The 18,743-nt window shown below is 40.8% G+C and overlaps 2 protein-coding genes across 3 annotated transcripts in view; both read left to right on the top strand.

The window, feature by feature from the left end:
* Positions 1-413: 413 nt before the first annotated feature.
* On the top strand, positions 414-5,615 carry MLLT11 (MLLT11 transcription factor 7 cofactor). The gene is made up of 2 exons (XM_081224316.1): positions 414-637; positions 4,304-5,615. Exon 2 carries the CDS (start codon positions 4,310-4,312, stop codon positions 4,580-4,582), a length of 273 nt encoding a protein of 90 aa, XP_081080442.1. The 5' UTR covers positions 414-637; positions 4,304-4,309; the 3' UTR covers positions 4,583-5,615.
* A 680-nt stretch (positions 5,616-6,295) lies between these two features.
* Positions 6,296-18,743, top strand: part of GABPB2 (GA binding protein transcription factor subunit beta 2) — a 28,315-nt gene continuing 15,867 nt past the window's right edge. Inside the window, exons 1-5 of one of the 2 annotated variants that reach the window (XM_081256915.1) lie at positions 6,296-7,412; positions 11,936-12,043; positions 13,752-13,919; positions 14,460-14,654; positions 17,130-17,268. In XM_081256915.1, coding sequence (XP_081113041.1) covers positions 11,936-12,043; positions 13,752-13,919; positions 14,460-14,654; positions 17,130-17,268 — 610 coding nt within the window. In that variant the 5' untranslated portion in view covers positions 6,296-7,412. The remainder of the gene's footprint in view (positions 7,413-11,935; positions 12,044-13,751; positions 13,920-14,459; positions 14,655-17,129; positions 17,269-18,743) is intronic. The other variant, XM_081256914.1, reaches the window with a different exon arrangement.

Genomic DNA, 18,743 nt, shown 5'->3' with positions numbered 1-18,743 from the left:
CTCCGGCCCCAGCCGAGTTCAGAGATTGGCAGAAGCACACGCATCCCCGATGTTCCTGTGCCCTACCGCAAATGCAATAGGGCTAGGTTTATTTACCCATTGTGAGGGTGGGAAGGCAAATCGGGAGGGACCGAGGGAGAATTTTTGTGATTCTCAAAAACACTTCGGGTGACCTGAAATCCTTAAATTGGGGAACAAAGGGACACTCCTCTTCTCCACGTTGTCTAGCGTCAAGACTTTTAATCCATAAACCTAAAATTAGAGGACAATTAACTACTCATTCATTACACCCTCAGTCTGCACGGGGGAGCTGGAAGAGCTCGGGAATCAGACCAATAAGCTTACGGAGATGCTTTAGTTCTGTCTCCCTCCCTCAAGTGTTCTGGAACCTATCATTTGAATTAGCCGAGTCAGGCCGGGAGGGGGCGGGGAGTCCTTCCGCCATTCTTAGGAGGGGCTGCATTGCAGGGGGAGACTGAGCAGACTGACTCAGTCACTGAACAGAGAGGGAGTGAGAAGACAAAGCCGTCAAAGCCCCAACAGCTTTCTTGTTCTCCAGCCCAGCCCAGAGCAGACATCGGAGCCCCCGAAGTACTCCCTCCATCTTTGGAACACGCTAGTAATTCACCGATAACAGGTAAACGAAACCGGGGCCGGGGGTGGAGGCGGCGGCAAGGGGCTGAAAAGATAGTCGGTGCTTCTAGTTAGGTTGAAGACCCCAAATGAGGATGGGGTTGGGGGACAGTTCAAGAGGAGCGAAGGCGGCGCTGTGAACAATAGGTAGTTATTTGTTCACCGTTTTACATCTTTGCTAAGATCTTCATCCATGCCTTATAATCCTTTACACAGATATTAATTTCTAACAATTTACATGTAGTTATTTCTCAGCATTTATCTCCTTATTTCAGTTGTCAGTTTGCCTATAACATTGTCCTGAAGATAATAAAATTATTAATTTTATTATCTTCAGTTTAGTAAGCTACATCTTCCTTTTCAAGCTGTCAATTTGTTCTCCCAGCTTTTTGATGAATCTCTAGTCCTACTGTACCACTCTAGCCTCTACTTCCCTGTATTTTTAAATGTCTTCTGTTGTGTTCCATTGATGTGTCTACCCTCACCCCAAACTTATTTGTCTCCATAGGAAGGAGTTTGGAGGGAGAGATACACGATAATATTGAGATAATATTGAGATTAATCCTGATCTTTCTTTTAACAGTCTCCTTCTCCCATTCCCAAACCTTTTCTCCAAAGAAAGAGGCAGCTTGAGGTAGGAAGATAGGGGCTTCTGTGTTGGAGAACTGCCTGATCCCATATTGAAATCAGTAGAGTCCACAAGAGCTAGGTATGGGAGCAGATTCTGGAAAAGGAATGCTTATTTGCAGCAGAATGAGACACATATAATGAGATGCCAGAGAGGTTCCATTCCCCTCCACCACCATCCCTTGTCCTCCCCTCTACGGTGGCAGCATGACACAGCAAGGCCCTGTTGGGTAGGCCCTAGAGTCCCACTGATGATCTGGACAAAGGGTATCTGGGCGTGTCTGTGTGGCTCAGAGAGAGCCACTTTATGCTATGTATTTGCTAATTGTGTATCTCTAAGACTAGACAGTGATATTTAGAAATTACCTTTGCCTAAAATACCTGAATAATTTAAAATGAAGGATAGTGGGAAGCATTTATTGAGCATATATTGTGGTACAAGACACTGTCCAAGCCCTTTAAGATAAGTAAATGAGAGATATAAAGATAGATGAGCTATGGGTAGAAAATATTTGGGGAAGAGAAAGCTAGCTGAAGAGGGACCCTGTGCAAAATTTGGATATTTGGGAATTAAATCCACACTATATTAAATTTTAAATGTTCGGGTATTTTAGCGTCAATTTTTGGTGCAGTCAGTGTTCTTGACTTGATTTTAAATGCTGTATATACTTGATTGAGTGCCTTTCCGAAATGCATTTGGTACTCTCTACATGCCTCTGAATCAATGGCATGGCTAGAGATTTTGGACCTTTTAAGTTAATATTTTGTACAATTTCCTTTACCTTTTTTAATTGCAAGAGAAGCTCTGCCAGACACTCAGAATTGTTTGGACTTTTTATACATATACTGGTTGAAGAAAAGGAGTCAGTTTGTCAAAGAGCTTTTTCCCTTTCTCAGATCCTATCTTCCTCTCTTCTGCCTTTTGCATTTTCACCATTCATATCAGAATCACACTTAAACCACTGAATATCTGTTCTTCAGCAACTAAGAATTCTTGCAAGTTTTGAGAATATTGGTATAGGATTATAAAAAGCTGCAGGCAATTATCTATGTACAACACATCAAAAAAAATCAGACTGGAAATTATGAGACCCTATCCAAACTGACTGGATAATTTCTAAGGTGTTTTCTAGTTTTAAAATTCTATGCTTTTTTCCCCCGCTATGATTCTATTTTTTAAAGAGCCTATTATGTGCCCAGCATTATACTAAGCTCACTCTGGAGGGGATTGGTAAGGGAGGGGATACAAAAGAAGCCAGCTAGATTGGCAAACAACTAGTACTGTTAGTTTTTAAAAATCCCCATGGGAAGAAGTCAATAATGCTGCTGACACCTAAGGTTTGCTTCTTACAATCTCTACAGTCCCAGACTAAGCCAGGGTTGGCTGGTTGATAGGAACAACATTTTTTGTAGCTTTCTGTGCACATGCCTCTGCAAATTACTGTGGAGATGATCAAGACTGAATATCATAGGATGATGACCTCACCTTTTCAACATGCTCCCCCACGCTTTTCCAGTCCCCAAATTACTCTCCTTTTAAGCAGCTTGTCTGCTGAGTAATGCTCAGTTCCCAGGGTGTATTTTGGAGCTTGAACCTAAGAAGAAAAAGAGTAACTCTAACATTAAAAACATCCTAGTCTACCCACTTACCATTCCTAAAGCCCCTACACTCACACATAACTGTATTCTAGATTAAGGCCTACTTTTTCTGCCACATTATATGGGGGCATTGTGGAACCTATTTAAGGCCACTATTTAGGAGTCTCAAGGCCTGGTGAGAGCCAATGGACTCTGTTGGAGGAAGGCGTTGTGAAATGGGGGTTCTATTTTTGGAGGCAGTGGAATGTTCTTTCTGCTCCTTTGGGAACATTTCAACTAATGCTTCTTGCCCCCTCCCTTGGTTAGTAAGCAGGCTGCAGGGAGGTATAATAGTCTAAGTTCAGGGTGTGGGTGGAACGGGCAGGAAAGGTGAGAGAAGTACTCATTAAAACATGGAAAAGTATCTAATTCTGTTAAAAGACTTTCTCCTTCCCATCTAAACTCTACTTTCCTTACCTGAAATTTCTAATCCATTTGCTCTATCATCAGGTGTATTCTAGCACTGGGTCAGAGAAGCGATCCTGTTACGGCATAGAAAAATTCTTTTAGCACCTGCATTTTGTTCTGAAGGGGAGGTAGGCTAGAGAGAAATAGATAGGCTGTTAAGGTTTATCTGTGGGATTATAAATGGGAGTGGCAAGGTATTCATTATATTAAATACTAAGGGAAAATTAGTCAGCAGTCTTGAGTGTCTTTTGTGTTTAAAGCCCAGCACTTGTGAAGAAGGTACAAAGTAGACTAGTTTTTACCCTTGAGGAAACTCTCAGTTCCTTGAAGGAGATAAGATTATCCCTATACAAGACATGTAACAGTGATCTGGAACCCCAAACTGATTTAGTCAAGTAAAACTCTACAGGCATTGTGGGAGATACTGGAAGAAATAGGGTAGATGGAGCTGAGTAAGTTTAAGGATGTCCTCCAGGAAGAGGTGAGTTTACAGTAGGGTTTAGAAAGCAGGGAGGAAAATAGAAAGTAGAAAAATCATGGAAACCCTTTTCAGAGGTACCATGACCTATTAAACCAAAGGCAGGAAGAAATCAAGAATATGAAATATAATAAGAGTTCAGGGGAAAGATTCCTCTAGGGACTTGAATGGAGTCTTGAAACTTGGATAGTATTTTAAGGTGGAGAATGGAGAGAGTTAAGAAAGACAGGAATAAGCATAGCTGTAGCAGAGAACGTACTACTGCTAGGAAGAATGGGGCCAGATTCTGGAAGGCCTTGAAAACCAGACCCAAGCAGTAGGCAGTAAATAAGTCATTCCAAGATGGGGAGGAGTTAGGAAATGGTAGAAAATGGTAATAGAGGAAGATTCCTGAAGCTTGTCCTAGGGAACTTGGATTATGTACAAAGGCAAACGGGGATGTAGTTTCTCAGTAAGGAAAGGCCATGGGCCGCAAAGAGGTGGCAATACCATGAAGACTGATACGTGGTTTCTTTCTAGGAAGTTATGAGGGATCCTGTGAGTAGCCAGTACAGCTCCTTTCTTTTCTGGAGGATGCCCATTCCAGAACTGGATCTGTCGGAGCTGGAAGGCCTGGGTCTGTCAGATACATCCACCTACAAGATCAAGGACAGCAGCGTTGGCAAAACGACGGGGCAAGCAACCGGAGCAGACCAGGAGAAAAACCCTGAAGGCGATGCCCTCCTTGAGTACAGCACCTTCAACTTTTGGAGAGCTCCCATTGCCAGCATCCACTCCTTCGAATTGGACTTGCTCTAAGCCCAAGACCTCTCTCCCACCACCTTGCCCTCCTTTCCTGCCCTTTGAAGCCCCTCCTTTCCACCCTTTTACCCTATCAGTCTTGCTCTCTCCCCTCTATTGTGTTGAGGTGGTGCTGATGAATCTGCCAGAGTTGTGATTTATTTATTTATTTATTTATTTATTTATTTATTTATTTATTTATCGATCTATCTATCTATCTTTCTTTCTTATCAGTTTCTCTCAAAGCCACAAAGTAAAGGGTTCAAGCAATGGAGTATTGGGTCACAGGGATTCCTTTCCTCCCCCCCAGATATTAATTCCAGAAAACTGGCCTGATGAGGGCACCAGAGAGTAGTATGGAGTGCAAAATGGAGGACTGATTTTTTTACTTCATTTTAATCAGCCTCAGAGATTGCTCAAACCTTCCTCATTTCTTGCTCCAGGCCAGTAAACACAAATATTTCTTCAAAGGTTGATGAAAACCCTGTAAGTTTTAGTTTGAGATTATCTACTCTAAGACTGTAGGATTTCTAAAAGGCTAAGGTGGTCCTGCTCCTTCCTGTAATACATTTTTTCTCAGAGAAATTCGGGATAAAGGTTTAAAACAAGAGGAAATAATACATCATGGGAGATGACAATAGGGGAAAGCACTGAATCATTTCAGAAATAGCTATGCTCTCTCAAAAGGGTTTTCTTTCTTCAAGCTTACTTTACAGTTTTGCTCCTGTGGGCTGAAAACTCTAGCTGAGGAAAACCACTGGGATTTCAAATCTTAAGATGCAATCCTGCTGACTATTATGGTAATTTGTAGGGTTTTATTCAGTTTCTAAAAGGCCTAGGGTTTGGTCCTTAGTATTTTAGTTTTGCCCTCCTGCATTTGCAATGTAGAATAATGATCGAATGGGCCTCAGGCACAGTTCTTCAGCTACCTTGATAACATGAAATGAACAATCAACTCTGACCCTATACCTTGTCTCCACTCCTGAAATTATTGCTGCTGATTTGTGCTGCCATTTAATCACTTCTTTAATAAAGACATTCAATCCCAGGACTGGATTCTAGTTTTCTCTCTTCACAAGGAAGCAGTATAGATCTCAAAAATTAGCCTTGCTTCCAAGTTCAGCTTATATATTTTATCTAATATTAAACTTTGAGGAAGGGTTTGAGTAGCCTTTATACATTAAAATGATGAATTTCAAGTTGAACAGATAGATAACAAGGGTGAAATCAGCTTAAATTATTTAAAGTATTTTGGGAGAAAGCTGTAACTAACCACTCTTGTGCATGCCCACTACCAACGTATTTGAGGTAAAAATTCCAGATGCCTCAGAAGGCACCTATGGCATTAAATCTGCACTGCATTATCTCAGCCTGGGTGCCTAACAAACGAATTAACCCAAATATATTATCTGCTTACTTGTAACTCACCTCATTAAAAAAAAAAAAAAAACTTTGGACTAATTTACAAGTAGTTTATGGGTGCCTACTATATGAGACAACGTCGGACAACAGAGAGGTTGTAAACAAGAATGAGACAATGATTTTGACCCTCAAAAAGGGAAGCTGCAAATACCAATTTGGGCAGTATGCCGTAAATCCTTTAAAGTACATGAAAAGGATCTAGAGAAATTCAGAAAAGGGGTGGATTAGTAGTTTGGGCTTAGCAGATGCAAGCTATTATATATAGAATGGATAAACAACAAGGTCCTACTGTATAACACAGGGAACTATATTCAATATCCTGTGATAAACCAGAATAGAAAAGAATATAAAAAAGAATATATATATATATATATGTACAATTGAATCACTTTGCTGTACAGCAGAAATTAACACAATATCGTAAATCAACTATACTTCAATAAAATAAATTACAAAAAAAGAAAGAAATCCAGAGAAGGAGGAATCATGTAAATCTTCCCCGTAGACTTTGAAAGGCCCACCATCAACGACAAAAGCCAAAATCGAATAAAGAGTGGACCAGTGATATGTCCTCTATTTTTACTTATTTTTGAAGGTCTTCCTTCCCGACTTCTCGCTGTCCTTTAGTTCAAGGAGAACGGTGGGTGGAGATGGGAATCAACTGTTTGGTAAATAAAGTACCTAAGTGGATTTGCAAACTCATGCTCCATGCTCTTCCAGGCCCCCCCACAAAGAAATGACTCCGTTGTTTCAATATTCGCGCTGACAGCTTGGCTCTGGGCTCCTTATATTAAGGCTGTATCTGGAAATGTGGCCGTCCGGCACCAGAGCTCAATTCATGCGCAAAGCCAGCAATGTCCCAAACATCTTCACCCGAGGTTGAGACAGAGAAATAGGGTTTTCTCATCAGCCCTAAGTGTGGCCCCCTAAAAACAACCAAGAGAGAGCAGGAGCGATGCACAATCCGATTTCTCAGCGGTTTGCGGGGCTCTTGGCGCCAAAACAAACCATCTGGTCCGTCCCCTGCCGGAACTATAAGACACGTAATCAATAATATTCCGCCTCGCTAAATAGTCCTGTCTAAAATGTCTCGGATACACACTATTTTACCTCAAAGCCCTTCCGAGCATATAAAATGAGTCTCTGGGGTACATCACCCTTCTGTTTTAATGCAAATGTGGGTTTTCTAATCATTTTTTCTTCATAGATTCCTCCGCCAGAAATTATATTCGCCGTCTTCACTTCCGGGTCCGCCATTTTGCTGCCTCCATTTCTCCGCGAGGGGGGGTTAAAAGCCCCCAAAATATGCATATGTGAAAAGGTCAAAAAGTAACCGTCAGTGACAGGGAGTCTTAACTAGAGAAGGAAACAGGACCAAACTGGCGGGCTCGGTGAAAACACAGCCGGCAACGTCCCGGACAAGGAGGTGAGGGGGAAGAAGAGATGCGTGGAATCGGGGTTGTCACGGCTGGGAGGGAGGCTGCCTTGAAAAGTTGCACCGCTTCCCAGCCCAGTCCCGGACTTCTGGGTGCAGACGGAGCGGTGCCCCTTCACCAGAGCGGGGGCGGCTTGGGGAAGGAGAGGAAGGGGATGCTGCCGGGAGGAAGGGGAGGGGACTGGGAGGAGGTGAAGAATGGGGTGGGTGTAAGACCTGGGGCTGGGGAGCTGGACCGAGGGAAGCCAAGGCCACAGAGGTGACCACTAGGGGGCAGCGCGGAGCCCGGACTGGGGGCTGCCCCCTAGGCTGAGACCGTGGCTCCCTGCTTCTTCTTCCAGAAAGACAACATCGCTGTGAGGCACGGGAGGAGTTGTGATAGAGGAGAAAACGGAGACCCTAATTCTCTGACCCCAGTAATAGCGTAAAGATTATTAGCGAGCTCAGTAATCTGAGCAAGAGCAGTAAGGGCCACGCCTCCAGTTCTTGCACAGTTGTTTGTACAGCTAGAGGCCCAGTGGGGACGTGTGCAATAGAAAAAGAAAAAAAAAATGTCGTCAGATCATGGATTCTTCGCTTCCATTTCTCCTTCCCGTTAGCTTTCTCCTATTCTCACAGATTTCCTTGAGCCACCTGACGTCATCTTATTCTACTCCCCCTTCCCAGGGGGACATTCCTCTCTCATCTCTCTTTTTAAAACATCTCGGGAAAAGGACATTCTATGACTTTCCTTTTTTTTTTTGGCCACGCCTTGTGCGCTGGTGGGATCTTAGTTCCCCAGCCAGGGATTGAACCCTGGCCCCGGCAGTGAAAGCGCCAAGTCCTAACCATTGGACCGCCAGGGAATTCCCAGTAGAGGTGTTTAGGTCTTGGTGATATACTTTTTTTTTTTTTTTTTTTTTTTTGGCGGTACGTGGGCCTCTCACTGTTGTGGCCTCTCCCGTTGCGGAGCACAGGCTCGGGATGCGCAGGCTCAGCAGCCATGGCTTACGGGCCCAGCCACTCCGCGGCATGTGGGATCTTCCCAGACTGGGGCACGAACCCGCGTCCCCTGCATCGTCAGGCGAACTCTCAACCACTGCGCCACCAGGGAAGCCCTATACTTTTTACATATAGTATAATTTGAGAAAATGTGAGAGTCATTTCTGCTAATGAACTACCTAAAATTTTGTTCTTTTTTTTCACTGTTTCTGTCAGTTTATTTTTTGTTTTTTTTTCTCTTTTTTTTTAACTTTTTATTTTATATTGGAGTATAGTTGATTAACAATGTTTGTTCTTGTTTTAAACTATTAGTTGGGACTTCCTGGCAGTCCAGTGGTTAAGACTGCGCTTCCACAACGGCGGGCATGGGTGCAGCCAAAACCAAAAACTATTAGTAGGGACTTCCCTGGTGGAGCAGTGGTTAAGAATCCACCTGCCAGTGCACGGGACACGGGTTTGAGCCCTGGTCCGGGAAGATCCCACATGCCGCGGAGCAACTAAGCCTGTGTGCCACAACTACTGAGCCTGCACTCTAGAGCCCGCAAGCCACAACTACTGAGCCCGTGTGCCTAGAGCCCGTGCTCCACAACAAGAGAAGCCACTGCAGTGAGAAGCCCGAGCGCCGCAAGGAAGAGTAGCCCCCGCTCGCCGCGACTAGAGAAAGCCCGCGTACAGCAATGAAGACCCAACACAGCCATAGATAAATAAATAAATAAATAAATAAATAAATAGTAATAACTAAATTGAAAGGCAGGTTTAATATTTTAAAAGAAAGATAACCATGGAGGAATGCAAATATAAGTTTTCTGTAAGAAGGGTATGCTATCATTTTTTCTGTAACATTTTCTTAAGTCGTAAAAACTTAGATCAGGTTATAGACTTTCACACTATTAACATTCATCCTCTGCTCCAGTCCAGTCACAGGGCCTGGACTATATATTCATATTGAATAAACTCCCCTAGTGGTCTCCTGGATACCCATGTTTGAGCACAATATTCTATGATATAGATTGGAATATTAAATAAAATAAATCTAAATCACATAGTGGCTAGATGATTCTCAAATTTTTTGGTTTTCAGGTTTTAATCTTAAAAATTATTAAGGACTCCAATCTGCTGTATCTATTGCTATTTACTGTTTTGAAATTAATTGTTAAATGTTAATTAAAATACAATAATAAATCCATTACATGTTAACATAAATAACAAAATTTTATGAAAGTAAATAACTTCCAAGTTAAAGAAATAGTGAGAAGAATGACATTGTTTGGGAATTACCTGGCAGTCCAGTGGTTAGGACTTGGCGCTTTCACTGACTGGGTTCGATCCCTGGCCGGGGGGAACTAAGGTCCCACAAGCACGGCCAAAAAAAAAAGAATGGCATTGTTTTATATTTTTGCAAATCTCTTTAACTTCTGGCTTAATAATTTTCATATGTATTTCTTATTTTCATATCTATTCTACATTCAATCTTTTGCAATATGTACTTGGAGAAAGGAGGAGTATTTTAATAGCTTGTTCAGGTAATTGTGGATATTCTTCTTTGATGTTACACAAAAACTCAACAAGTGGCAATTTCTTAAAAGTTGGTTGCAATGAGGAATCTGAAACCATGTCAATGAATGTTTTATACTTGATTACCTTAAAACCCATTGATCTGCTTTCACTTTGAATGAATCTTTTTACCTGAGCATGATTTTGTAACATGCATTGGTCATTTGAAAAATACTGGTTCACCAAATAATTCCCATCCTCCAAATGTTGATGCATTTTATACAATATTAAAAAATCACATTCATTAGTATCACCACTACTTTTATGAGAAAAGTTTGTAGTAAGCTATCAACTCATGGTGGTGGATATTCCCAAAATTCTGTTTTTTGCATGGAAGCTGAAATTATAATTGGCAGTAAATATTGCTGATTGTCTTCCTTGAAATGGCAGACTCTCTTTGTTCATTTTTTTAAATGAGAAATTACTTTTTACAATATGGACAAAGCAGTACAAGATGAAAGGGAACAGATAATAAAAATTAAATTTATCAAGAATAGCCGTTTCCTCGTTGGTTGGAAGATTTGTAGTGAGTGGTGATTATATACCATTCAGACAATTCTGCATTGCATATAGGAACTTCTCACTATCCTGGGTATCCTTTATACCCAGGCCAGTTTCTAATCTACAGTAACCATCATTTTTTTGGGGGGGGGAGGGCGCTGCAGCGGGTCTTCGTTGCTGCCCACGGGCTTTCTCTATTTGCAGCAAGCAGGGGCTACTCTTTGTTGCAGTGGGCGGGCTTCTCATTGCTGTGGCTTCTCTTGTTGCGGAGCACAGGCTCTAGGCGCACAGGCTTCGGTAGTTGTGGCTCATGGGCTCTAGAGCGCAGCCTCAGTAGTTGTGGCACACGGACTTAGTTGCTCTGCGGCATGTGGGACCTTCCTGGACCAGGGATCAAAACCGTGTCCCCTGCATTGACAGGCGGATTCTTAACCATTGCGCCACCAGGGAAGTCCCAGTAACCATCCAGTTAAATGACCATTTTGCATGCTCTTCAGACTTAATCTCCACAGTTTATTACCTTTGATTTCATGTGTTTAGCAACAGTTTTGTTTTTTCTTTTACCCTAAATAACTGAGAGTTGGCTATATGCCTTTTACAGGGAATAAAAAAATCTCTCCTACTCAGATGCTTTTTTTACTACGAGCTTTCACAAAGATTTTAATAATGCCCACATAGGGCTTCCCTGGTGGTGCAGTGGTTGAGAGTCCGCCTGCCAATGCAGGGGATCCCGGTTCGTGCCTCGGTCCGGGAAGATCCCACATGCCACGGAGCGGCTGGGCCTGTGAGCCATGGCCGCTGAGCTTGCGCGTCCAGAGCCTGTGCTCCGCAACGGGAGAGACCATAACAGTGAGAGGCCTGCGTACCGCAAAAAAAAAAAAAAAAAAAAAAAAAGTAAATAAATAATGCCCACATTTTTAAGTGAAAAACTAGTGATTTTAGACATAACTATACTTTTAAACAAAGTATGTAATCTGGCCAAGCTGATGACTTTGTTTAAAAAAAACTCTAGGTGTTGCTGAGACACCTTCAACAGGTGCAGTGACGTCTCTGTTCATTTTTGAAAAAGTGTCTGCCATGTACCTGAGTCTCAATATCCTTGGTTTATCTATTCATTTTTTGTTGTAACATACTATTTCTACCCATGGTTGTTTCAAAGGGGTGAAATGCTGTTTTATTGATTCCTTAAGCTAGAAAGGCAGTAATGTGTTTCACATATTTCCAAAGTATTTTTCTGGAGATTGAAAGTGAGGGAACTATGGTTTAGGGCCAGAAACTTCCCAAATATCCGACTGTTTGTGTTAGATGAAGTGGAAAAGAAGTGCCTTATCAGGTAGTCCACTTGAGAAGTATCTTACATATATACAAGAGGTCTGCTAAAAACATGCATACAAGACGTCTTCTAAAAACATTTTACAAGCAGCTTTCCTTGTGTTTGAGTGACAGCTTCCCCAAAATTTGTGTTCCTATGCATAAAGATGTCTTTGGTGGACTTGGGGAAGAGGTTGCTAGAAGCAGCAAGAAAAGGCCAAGATGATGAAGTAAGAACATTGATGGCAAATGGTGCCCCATTCACCACAGACTGGGTAAGCTCTCTTAATTATTCCCAGCGTGTGCTGTTACCAACCTTTTTCTTAAAGGCTAAACAGTCTGTATTGATTTTTCTTCATTCTTTTTCTGCCTCAGTCTCCTTACAAGCATTTCATTTTTGTTGCCTCATCTGAACATGTGGTTTTCCTTTTCTTTTAGTTTTCCAAATTGAAAGAATCTCCTGTGGCTATATGGGTGGTAATTGTAAGATATTATATACTTGTGATTTTCTATAATTTATTTTTTTTATTTTTGGCTGCATTGGGTCTTCGTTGTTGCTTGAAGTCTTTCTCTAGTTGCAGAGAGCAAGGGCTACCCTTCGTTGTGGTATGCAGGCTTCTTATTGCGGTTGCTTCTCTTGTTGCGGAGCATGGACTCTAGTTGCGTAGGCTCTAGTAGTTGTGGCCCACGGGCTTAGTTGCTCCGCGGCATGTGGGATCTTCCCGGACCAGGGATCGAGCCTGTGTCCCCTACATTGGCAGGCGGATTCTTAACCACTGCACCACCAGGGAAGCCCTATAATGTTTTTTTAGAGTATTTTCTAAAGGTTTACTTATCCCTGGAGTGTCCTTGGGTTATAGGCTGTAATTAGCTAGAAATTAAACAAAATCAGTATACTGAGTGCATTTCTAAACTAATGAAACTCCTTGTTTCCTTTCCTCTAAAATGTCCTCATTAATAAGGAATAGTCTAGCCATTTTGTTTCCTTTACCACTGTTAAAAAACATTAAAGAGGAAGGTGTAATTTCATGAGTTCAGACAGTCAACTTGGAGAGCAGAGTGTCAGAAGATCCAGGTCCCGGTTATAACATGGGCTTGCTTAGTATTCATAGATTTTGTAAGCACTGCCTAATTTTAACAATTCGATAAGCACTGTCCTCTATTCTGAGGTGATCAATTCATAACTTTAGAGGCCAGCAGTTTCTTAGCACTTCACAAAAAGGAAGAAAGGAAACCCATGAGATTAGCATTTCTATAAATAGACCTGAAAAGAACAATGTGAATTAAATCCAATCAGGTAAAGAGAGTGAATATATGAAAAGCAAAGAATAAACGAAATAGGTTTTAAAATAGAGAGCATAACATGAGAAAGGAATAGATCTCTGGCCAAAATGGATGCTGATAGATAACTGTGATTAGTAACAAGACTTACTTTGAGATGATACAGACTTGCTTATTGCTATTGACACACCATTGCTATATTTTTCTGTGGGGGGGTGCAGGCGGCACTTCATCTCATCAGTCTTTTTGCTTTGCTTTACTGTGGTAACAAACTTCTATTTCAACCAATTAAATTTGTACCCTAAATTTCAAATGTAACTTTCTAGTCTCTGCCCTTTTCCTAGAATTGTTTTGAACTTGCCTATCCCTTCCCTTTATCCCTGACTCAGAATGCTCTTTTCTTTCCATTTTTTTTAACCTTCTTCTAAGCCCTATTTAAAATCATACCCTTTATGGAATTTTACCTGGTAAGTCCACCTGACTTAAATCCATTATACTTAGCGCTTCTTTAATTGGTTGTATATTTATTTGTCCATTAGTTTATTAATTTTAATGAAATAATTTCTTCAGCTTATCTATCCAGCCAGATTCTCTCTCCAAGGGCAGGAACCTAGGCGTCACCTGTTGTTCATTTGTATCCCTCCAGTAATGATTTAGGACTCTGCACACAGTTGATATTAAATGAGTATTATTTTCCCACAGCTTGGAACATCACCCCTCCACCTTGCAGCCCAGTATGGTCATTATTCCACAGCAGAAGTGCTCCTTCGAGCAGGCGTTAGCAGGGATGCCCGGACCAAAGTGGACAGGACCCCCTTGCACATGGCTGCAGCTGATGGACATGCACACATCGTGGAACTACTTGTTAGGGTAAAGCAAGAAGAGTGAGGGGTCTATATTGTAAAAAAGATAAATACCTCCCTGTTTTTTTACTTAAACAGGTGGTAGGAAACTAGGTTGGGAAAGATTAAGTTTAGGACAGTTTATAGCATTGAATTGCATCTCTTTCAAGAGTCATCATGGCTATGAGGATTTTATTTTCTAAGTTTTTAAAGGCTAAACAGACTTTCTTGGTCTTTCTTCATTTTTCTTCTGCAGGTGTTCTCTGGTCTTATGCCTATTTTTTCAGGCACTCAGCTCTCTGTTAATAAATGCAACAAAAATCTGTTCTTTTCCCCTTCCTCTCCCATCTGTTATAATTTCCAAGTATGTCCTTAAAAGGTCCTCTCATTTAAGGCATTGTGTCTATCAGCATTCAGGAGACATGTTTTTCCCTTTGATATTTCTTAAACATTTCTAAATTTGAATATGTGTAATCTCTATGGAAATCCTCTGTATATGGTGATGGGATATTGTCCCTGTGCTACTGTAACCAGTGTCTCTTTGAAAAAAATTACTTTTCTATGACAGAATGGTGCAGATGTGAATGCCAAGGACATGCTGAAGATGACAGCTTTGCACTGGGCCACAGAGCACCACCATCGAGATGTTGTAGAGCTACTTATCAAATATGGAGCTGATGTCCATGCTTTCAGCAAGTTTGATAAATCTGCCTTTGACATAGCCCTGGAGAAGAACAATGCTGAGATTCTGGTCATCCTTCAGGTCCTGTTCTTTTTATACACCACAGTATACTTCAGTTGAAGTTAAGGATTTTTTGTAGGAGCTGAATCAAAACTGAATTTTCTCTATCTTATCAAAGTAGTACTTCCATTATGTCTCAATCTTGTGACTCAGTGTCATTAGTATCTTTAAAAAAATAAATAATATTCTATAAAGCCCTGAATTATTCATGGTGATTGAAGAACAATGTTGTGGCCAGTACAAAAATAAGTTTTTATTTGGCTTTAGAATGTTTTTTCTCCATGAAACTTTCCCTTTCTAATTAAACTTGACTTGGGATAATATTAAAAACCTCTTTATGTTTTATGAATATACATCAGGTCTTGTGAGATAGTACATAGCTCTAAAGCATATTGAGTCATAAGGAAGCCATCTCAGAATTAAAAATCAGCTGTGATTATATCATCCATTGATTTCCTAAGCCAGCACTGGTATATCAGGAAATAACAGGATTAATTAAAGATTAATAGGACATAGCCCCGTCCTTGGAGTTTTTACAGTATTATGAAGGTAAAGACAAGATATAAAGCATTACAATACTATGGTGGTAAACAGATACCTAGTAAGTATTACAGGAGGGAGTATTGATAATACTTAAGGCAAGGATTAAAGTATATGTAGACTCTGAACTGAGTTTTGAAGGAGTAGTAGGCAGAGATGTGAGAAGATGATATTATAGGCTAGAAAAAGCAAAGACACAGAGGTGGGAAAAGACATGGAATATTCAGGAAAGAGTAGTTCTGTGACCAGAGATTGGGCAAGAGAAGCAGAGTTTGGGAGTGGCAGGAGCTAAGGTTTGAGAAGCTGAGTTCTGAACATAGGGTTATTAGATGGCATGCAAAAGAGTATATACTGTTGGGCTTCCCTGGTGGCGCAGTGGTTGAGAGTCTGCCTGCCGATGCAGGGGACATGGGTTCGTGCCCTGGTCCGGGAAGATCCCACATGCCGTGGAGCGGCTAGGCCCGTGAGCCATGGCCGCTGAGCCTGCACGTCTGTAGCCTGTGCTCTGCAACGGGAGAGGCCACAACAGTGAGAGGCCCGCGTACCGCATAAAAAAAAAAAAAAAAAAAAGAGTATGGACTATTTTGTGGGCAAGGGGTATCCAATAGAAGCTTTTAAGTAGAGAATTGATATGATAAGATTTTTTAAAATGATGATTGTTTGGAGCGTGGTACAGACTTGAGAGAGAAGACACTTACTGCTGAAGACCTTCATTAGGCCAGTCAAGAGCCAATAAAAGCTTGAGTTAAGGAAGTGATAATGGAGGGTAGAGGGGCAGATTCAAGAAGGAATTTTACAGTAATCAGAGAATGGATAATCCGTTTCAACTGAAGCTCTTAGCAAGGGGATAATTATATGTAAAAAATAGCCATTTCGGGCTTCCCTGGTGGCGCAGCGGTTGAGAATCTGCCTGCCAATGCAGGGGACACAGGTTCGAGCCCTGGTCTGGGAAGATCCCACATGCCGCGGAGCAACTAGGCCCGTGAGCCACAACTACTGAGCCTGCGCGTCTGGAGCCTGTGCTCCACAACAGGAGAGGCTGCGATAGTGAGAGGCCCACGCGCCGCAATGAAGAGTGGCCCCCGCTTGCCGCAACTGGAGAAAGCCCTCGCACAGAAACGAAGACCCAACACAGCCAAAAATAAATAAATAAATAAATAAATTGTGTCCGTTTAAAAAAAAAAAAAAAAAATAGCCATTTCTACTGTATTATCAGTGGTTGGTTGGTTTGTTTTTTCTGACATATGGTTCCCTATAGACTGGTTATTCTCTTCAACTTTCAATTCCTTGTTTAGAGCCCTTTTATAATTTGACCTTTTTTAGTAGTGATCATGTTTGTAGAAAACTGCTTATGAAAGTAAAAAAATAAAATAAAGATAAGCATCTTTATACCGAAATTGTGCAGATATCTCTAGAAGCAGAAGTGCAGCATATGGAACTAGACTTTAAAATCCGGCACTCATTTATTTGCTTGTTATATATTCTCTTAAGGATTTCTTCAATGGCAGAATGAAATAAGTAGTTGGACAAAACTCTGGAGAATATTGTTCTCTGTAGATTCTCTGCAGGGATCTCCAGCTAGCACATTGTCTTGTACATAATTGATCATAGAATATTAGTGCTGGAAATTACTTTTTAGGCCACCCCCTTTATTTTTCAAATTAAAAACCAATATCCAGAGAGGTTAAGTGAATTGTCTAGAAGTTTTTGCAAATAATAATGCCTTTTTTTTTTTTTTCTAAAGTAGAGATAAGCTCGGGAAAGCAATCTAACATCTCTGTTGCCCTGGTTTGAGAAAAAACAGTCGTCTTAATGAGAACTGTGAGGTCCCTGGGACATTGTGCGCCGGAACTAGTTCTGCTTGACAGAGCATTGTGGGGGGGCTGTTCAGTAACTGTATTACTAAGGCTGGTTAGTAAGTGTTCTGACTTTGAAATATCTTGCATTGTTTTATAGGAAGCAATGCAGAATCAGGTGAATGCTAATCCTGAGAGAGCCAACCCTGTGACTATGGGTACCCCATACATCTTCACGTCAGGAGAAGTTGTCAACCTCGCAAGCCTTGTTTCTTCAGCCAGCACCAAAACAACCTCAGGTAATGTTCTGATAATGTGACATTTATTTTAGACTTAAAATGAACAGAATTACAGGTTTTCTTATGAGATAAATAGGTACCCTGTCTGATACCCACTCATTTATTAAAATATTCCTCAAATGGAAGATTTATAATAGATTTAAAAGCTAATGCACTTATTCTTTCTAGGGGAAGGGAAAATCATACATTGGGATTGTACATAAGTGTTTACTGTGTTAAAAGTAAAATATTCTACAGATTAATCTGTTGAAGGATTATGTCTGACCCCTAAATGAAAATATACGGGTGCTTTAATATGGTACTGCTAAGGAAAATAGTTAAATATTTATAGTCTAAGGCAGTAACAAAGCAGAATAAACATAAATGGTTGTTGGAATGCTGATATATAAGAGGTACATGTGATTATTTGACTAAAGTGTAGGAGTCTTGATTTGTTCTTGAGAACATATATAACAACAAAATAGCAAAGAAAAGCACTTGGTGTTGATCTTTTGAGACTTGTATGTTTTTAACAATAATATCTATATAAAAAGGAGCAAATCCACTTTGCTGTACAGCAGAAACTAACACATTATAAATCAACTATAATAAAAATTTTTTAAAAATAAAAATAAAAAGGAGCAAATTGAGTTTATTTTCAACATCTTACAAATACTTGTTTTACAATGAAGGAACTTGTGTCCTCATTTAAATAAATTTTCCTACTGACTCTTGGTTTCTTTTTCTGTTTCTGACTTTCATTTAAAAATACGCAACTGTATTCATAGTTAAGTTTGTAAAATATCAAAGGAAGATCTTGAATGAGGTATTATTATTTTTTTGTTTTGTTTTGTTTTTTTGGGGTTTTTTTTGCGGTACGCGGGCCTCTCACTGTTGCAGCCTCTCCCATTGAGGAGCACAGGCTCCGGACACGCAAGCTCAGCGGCCATGGCTCACGGGCCCAGCCACTCCGCGGCATGTGGGATCTTCCCAGACTGGGGCACGAACCCGTGTCCCCTGCATCGGTAGGCAGACTCTCAACCACTGCACCACCAGGGAAGCCCGAGGTATTATTACTGAGAGGCATTGTAAAATAGAAAGAACACACACTATACATAGAATTTTGCATTCAGAACTGCTTTCAAATACTGATTTATTACTTGACTAAGATGCTTGACCTTGGAAAAATTACTTCTCTAAGCCTTCTGTACTCATATATAAAATTGGGATATAATAATCTACTTCATGAGGTTGTTGTGAGACTGAGATTTTCAGTACCCATTTTATAGCAGGGCTTCAATAATAGCTAATGTTAAGTGGAAATATAACTTCTCAGTGAAGGTTGAGTCCATCTTGCCCACAAGGGGGCAGTAGTGACCTTCATTTTATAAACTATCAACTGTTGTTTAAAATCACTGTAATCAGAATATTCACAGCCATTAGGATTTGTTGTGGTTCAGGCCACACTGATTAGAACAAGTGCTTTTTTAATCCAA

The sequence above is a fragment of the Mesoplodon bidens genome, assembly GCF_964165515.1.
Source record: "Mesoplodon bidens genome assembly, chromosome: 2".
Classification (NCBI taxonomy): domain Eukaryota; kingdom Metazoa; phylum Chordata; class Mammalia; order Artiodactyla; family Ziphiidae; genus Mesoplodon; species Mesoplodon bidens.
This window is presented reverse-complemented; position numbering and strand designations above follow the sequence as displayed.

What these genes read in the sequence shown, in the direction of transcription:
- MLLT11 (XM_081224316.1), top strand. Translation starts at nt 4,310, where the DNA reads ATGAGGGATCCTGTGAGTAGCCAGTACAGCTCCTTTCTTTTCTGGAGG.